Genomic DNA, 6,000 nt, shown 5'->3' on the forward strand with positions numbered 1-6,000 from the left:
CAGTAACACTGAGCTTTGCCTCTGTGTTGTATGTAGCTGCTCTTTAAGGTCTCTTCCTCTTCTTCTACATCATCTTCTTCTTCGTCTTCTTCACGGCAGAAACCTCCTCACAGCGTGGCTTTAGTTCTTGGCTTCGACTATCTGTTACTGAAGCTCAACCGAAATCTGATTTATCTGTCAGAAAATGAGGGGGGGGGAAGTCATAGACTGACAGTTAATAGTATTATCAGGATTGTAGTTAGAAAGTCACTCAGTTTATCGATGTCATCTCTCTCTGACGCTGACAGGATCAGCCAGGATTTCTGATGGACTATACCCAAAATGTTAAAAATGGAATGGGTCCTGTGATGTGCTGAACAGATGCCATTTGTGAGGGCAAAATAAATAAATAAATGACAACGTCAAAACCAACTGCCTGGTCATGTTTAAATTCCATTAAGTACCCAGGCCAATCTGTATTGTTCTTCCTCATGTCGGTCACAATGTCCTGACGTTGTGCTTGAAAAACACTGACCCAAACACTACCTTAATACTTAGAAGGACGGCACACAAGATGTTCTGCATGTCCACCAGTTTCCACCATCTGCAGTAAGATCGCAGTGGAGTTTGCCTATGTTACAGTCATTCATTTTTCTAATTGAAAAATGTTTTAATAATCTGTCAATTAAGCTTAAACAGCAAACACAAAATAATAACAATAGGGCTTCACTGTCTTGAATGATTGATGAGTGTGTGTGTGTGTGTGTGTGTGTGTGTGTGTGTGTGTGTGTGTGTGTGTGTGTTTTAGTGAATCTTAAGGATCAGAGACACTTATATAGCTTGGCAATTCCACCACCAACTCTGCCACCCACCAACTCTCTAAATGAGTGTATGAACATTTTTTTTTATGACTTTTCTACCTGAATTTGTCTGAGTATGAGGGATAAAGGACCAGGAAACTATTTTCGGCCAGTATCCTGCTAGTTGGCCCATTGGCGATCTGATTGGTCCATGAAATGAAAAAAGGAAACCAGATATCAGATTCACCTGGTCATTATTCTGGATAATTTAAATAACCAGTCAGCCATGAAAGAATTTGGTTACAAACTAAGTAGAGTTTATGTTTTACCCTCGGTTTGAATTAAGCCATGTTAGATCTCCTGCACTGTTTGTCAGGCCTGAGTGCATCTACAGGAAGTCGCACTTGTGCTTTCCAGCTCCGTGGGTGGCTGGATGGCTGGGTGGGTGGGTGGGAGTGTTTACTGCTGTTTGTGTGTTCCACAAGCTGAAGTCAATCAGCCACATTATCTCTCCCGGTCAGCCTCTCTTGCCTTTGAAATGCCTCCATTTATTTTGCCAGATTTGACCTGATTAACATTTCCCGCTCTATCTCCCCTCCTCCTTCCCCTCCCCCCCCCTCCTGTCTGGCTTTTATCTTCTCCTCCTCCTGTTCTTCCACCCCCTCCTCTTCCTCTTGCTCCTCCCCGTCCGCTGTGCTCTGATCCAGAACCACACTGTCATACTAACAACTCCTTGGGGACTATAATTCTGCTTGTCTGCGTGATGTAAGTTCCTCCTTCTCTTCCTCTACGGCCTTTGGCAGTCGTTCCGCCAGCCACATGGACCTGTCACCCTCCTGCAGACCCTTTCCTTCCTCCTCCTCCTCCTCCTCCTCCTCCTCACCTCTTCATTAGTGCATGCTTCACAGGGCAGCAGTGACAGTGTGTGAAGCCACCGGAGTGGTGGCCAAAGTATTGCGGCGGCCATCAATCTGTTTCTTGGTGTTGATGCATGCATGCTCACTTTCTTTGGTGTAGATCATCTGTTTTTTAAAGGACCATAATAGTGTTTTTGCATGTTCTAGTCCATGAGCCATGAATCATGTCTAATGCATTCTAAAGTCATACAGTCACAGATTATTGTCTTTAAATTCCATCCCGGCATTACATGAAAATCAACTACCGTGACATCGTCAATAACAAGTCACAGACTGAGTTAAAAAAAAAAAAAAAAAAAAAAGGGTTTGATATTTTTGTGAGATTGCTTAAGTCAGGTTTTATTTTTATTTCAGGTCAGTTCAGAACATTGTACTTATCCCACAATGGACAATGTATTCATCATTTTCCACTGTGCATTGAAACGTGCATCAGACAGTCCACAACATTATTTTGTTAAGGAAGCCATGGTTTGACTAGCTTGTAGTAACAAAGAAACAACAACTCAAAGCTAATGAGGCGAGGCTGAAACAACCCGGGCAGTGAGCTGTACTTACACTGCGGCGCCATTGCAGATGCGCCACCATACAGTGTGTGATACAGGACTCATGGCCTGGCTCACAGAATACCTGCTAACCAAGGACCTGACACTGAACAGTTGTGTTGATTTTCATACCATGCAGGTAAAAAACACAATCCTTTTCTCACACTGCTTGTCATTTTTACTGGAATGAATCTTGCAAAGCTGGTATGGTCCTTTAAAACACACCATGTGTGAATCCAGGGGTCATCAGATTGTGTCTTGTATCAATATTTGACTTTTTCACCGAAATTTGCACCAAAATATGAAGCACTATCACGACTCCAACGAGAAGATTCTTTCAGATGTTTGCCACGTTCTTCAGGACAAGGTTGTTTTCTGTCACGTGGCTTGATCCGGATTATTCTAACAATGTGTTTCCACCAGGTCCTCCACTTTTTGTCACCGTGTGCTCAAGTGTTCAGGCTGTGATTTTGTTCTGGTGGTGTTTTTTCTTTTTTCACTCTTCTGTCCATACAGTGTTTCCTTTCCTCACACTAACACCTCCTTCAAAGACTAACTAAAGAAGACGGCTGCTAATGCTCATTACTTTCTGTGCTCTGTTACTCGTCACGGACGTATTTGTAGAATGCTAACTGGTTTTTTACTAGTTCATTTCACTTGCTCAAAGGAGATATCTATCATATGTCACTCCAATGCCACCTAACAATATAATGCAACTTTTAATAAAAATTGAACTCATGTGCAGCCACATTATTAACACCCTAATTATAAATTCAAGCGTGCAGAAAATATTTGAGTTTTGGTTGTTAGAAAGAAGGCACAAGGATTTGTTTGTTCTGTAGTTGGATGACTTTGTTTCGTATGGTGGAAATCTCCTTTAAGGAACGAACGTCATTGACAAGTGAAGGTGGAAGTTGTTGCTGTCCTCAGTTAGCCCCGCCCGCCCACTGACTTCCTGTACGCATTGCTGGTGCATGACTCGTTGTTGTGACTTTGTGTATAAACATCGCACAGGAAATCTTGTATTAACCCATATGCCATCCATTAAAATGACCGCACACATCTCCAGCTCCACAAAGTCCTACTCAGAAACACACTGTACGTCGATGGAGGCACTGCCCGTCTGCCTCTGTGACACATCACCATGCTGGCTCAGGCTTTTATATTATTATTATTTCACTCTTCCTACCACTGTTCATCTTCTCTCTCACCATGACAGCCTCAGTCACTGGGAACTTGGGTGTTGCTCTGTAGGTTCGTCACCCCGCCGTTCTTCTGCTGAAGAGCTGTTTATAGACCAGCCTCGGTGGTGTGATCATTCACCCATCACATTCTCACACCTTCTGTCTGCAAGGGAAGGTTGATGCACAATCCCCACTTTTTTCCCACTTTGATTTCTTTGTCATCCCGCAAATGGGACTTCTACAAGCCCACTTGATTTTGAAGAAAAACACTCCATTATCTTCAGCCAGCTTTGCATTTTGCATTTGTGTAACATATAGAAATGAGATAAGAAATCATGTTCGGAAGTGTGCATCTTCTGAATAGTTGTAACGCCAGCACTGCCTTCTGGTGCACTGAAACAGGTTGTGTGTAATTACACCTATTGTGTGCACTAAGGTCAATCTTCTTGTCACTTCTGAAGTTTTGACTTACGTTAGTGTCCCGTTCTATTTTTTCCAGCCAGCCATTTTTTTGTATTATAAAGGACATTGTGCTAGAAATTGAATAGAAATAGCACAATGAAACTTCCTCTAATTCATAAAAAAAAGTTGATACACTTGCTTCAGGGGTTTTTCCTCTTTTTTCAATTATATCTAATGTGCAAAACATTCTATGGTTTGGCGACTTAGCTCTGATGTAGAACTCCTGCTGCGTCCTCCCAGCTGTTTCCATAACGAGTGAGAAAAAAATTGGTGTTGCTGGAGGTCTGTCTCAACATTAATGGGAAAAAAACAAACCATTCTCTAATATTAATTCTTCCTTCTTACCTGAGCAAATGGTAAGTTCCACTTAGGTGAGGCTGAGAAATGGAAATGCCGTTGGCTGCTTCAGCTTTAACTCAGCTCTTTGCTGACCTTCTCATTGATTGGACAACTTTGTAAATTGGAGCGGCAAATGGAACATTAGCCAAAAAGCTTGACCTGTCACACACACCTGGTAAAGAATCCATTGGAAGCGTTTGGATAGATGAGGTGAATCTTTGAAGTGGATTGGATGAACTCTCTGTCCGTGGCAGTCACCAATTAGATCTGTTACCAACACTCCCCAAACTCTGAAGCCACTCGGGAGGAAAGTGGCGACCTCCAGCGCTGTTAGTTCATCAATCTTCTACACACAAAAAAATGCAGTTTTGAAAAAACTGTCACGAGTGCAACAGCCATGCTAAACTCATCAGCAGCACTACCTGTATTTATTCTTTGTTTTCTTGTGGGCTTTGCATCAGTTGCTTTTTGGTTCATTTCCCACAAAAAATAAAGCTCAGTTTCTGGAAAAAACTATCCAGCCTCACATTTCTCATCTTAATCCGCCTGCCACCATTATCACCTCGGCTTATTTTCTCATTTACTTTCCTCTCTTTAATTCTCTTTTGCTTCTCTCGACGCCGCCCACCTTGCCGCTGACGCTTTGCCCGCCTCCTCTCACTCTGACGCCTCCCTGTCATTGGCAGGACCTGCCTCGCTCGCCAGTGGCTCCTCCCCTGGACTCCTGCTTCCTCCGACCGGCTCGTCCAGCCAACCAACGACCCCCCTCGCGCTGGGCCGCCCACTCCCCCTCCTCATCCCCCAAGTGGAGCGAGGGCTCTAGGCGGAGGTTCACGTTCCCGCCGCCAGTGCGCCGTAGAGCCATCCTGGAGGGCGAGGAGCCAGCGTAAGACCGTCCTCTACCTCCTCCTGCCCCTCTCCACCTCAGCCTGAAAGACCCAGTACCTCAAATAAAACCAAACTCTCCCCCCAAAAAAGAAACAAAACTAAAAAAAACAAGAGGGGGGAGACAGGGTTTGTGAGACACCCAGTAGCACCAGCTGACCATCGACCAACCAGAGGAACCTGGAATGTACTGTAATATCATCAATAATACATTTCCACTACAGGTGCCTGCAAACGTTTTAAACCACGTGAGTGTGTGTCTGTGTGTGTTGTTGAACCTTGTTGATCAGGTGGAATCTGAAATCGTTCAGCTGTTTGTTTTTCGTAAAGTTTACTCCTTTTCTGTTTGCACTTTTGTTTTTTATGAACGTCGCATTTGCTAAGTCATCGCACATGAACTCATGTCAAAGCCATTTTGTTCTTTCAACCAGGCATATGTTTGTTTTCAGCCTTGTAAGCTTGAATCATCTGTTTCAGGCTGAGTTAAAAAAAAAAAAAAAAGAAAAAAAAGAAAAACAACAACTAAACACTATACAACACAAGCAAAAAAAAGCAACTTCTGCTTCATCGGGTCCGAAGCAGAGGCATATGATGTCATTTCTGATGCTGAGGGAACTCTTTCTTTTTTCTTTTTTTTTTTACATTGGGTTGAATGTTTGAATGTGATCACATGTAGATGAGTGAGAACAAAATGCAATCTTATGCATATTTGGAAGGCAGTTGTACAAATATTAGTCTAATATTTGCATGCCTTTTCAACACTAGCACTTTAGTGCATGTACATATAAGCTGTAGTTATATGTGACCACACGGTGATGGGCTGCGACAATTTGTTGTGAGGGGAACTATTGAGCTGTGGTTTTTGTTTGTTTGTTTTTTGTCCCTTGATTTG

The 6,000-nt window shown here is 43.0% G+C and overlaps 1 protein-coding gene across 5 annotated transcripts in view; it reads left to right on the top strand.

The window, feature by feature from the left end:
- Positions 1-5,631, top strand: part of mtcl1 (microtubule crosslinking factor 1) — a 51,191-nt gene extending 45,560 nt beyond the window's left edge. For 2 of the 5 annotated variants that reach the window (XM_076021746.1, XM_076021747.1), the window contains one exon: positions 4,910-5,631. In XM_076021746.1, coding sequence (XP_075877861.1) covers positions 4,910-5,113 — 204 coding nt within the window. In that variant the 3' untranslated portion in view covers positions 5,114-5,631. Of the gene's footprint in view, positions 1-1,486; positions 1,545-4,909 lie in introns of all 5 variants that reach the window. The other 3 variants (XR_012926281.1, XM_076021748.1, XM_076021749.1) reach the window with 3 other exon arrangements.
- Positions 5,632-6,000: the final 369 nt, after the last annotated feature.

Source organism: Nelusetta ayraudi, unplaced genomic scaffold (assembly GCF_046127955.1).
Source record: "Nelusetta ayraudi isolate G7.1 ecotype Tasmania unplaced genomic scaffold, CSIRO-AGI_Nayr_v1 ptg000011l, whole genome shotgun sequence".
In the NCBI taxonomy this organism is placed as follows: Eukaryota; Metazoa; Chordata; class Actinopteri; order Tetraodontiformes; family Monacanthidae; genus Nelusetta; species Nelusetta ayraudi.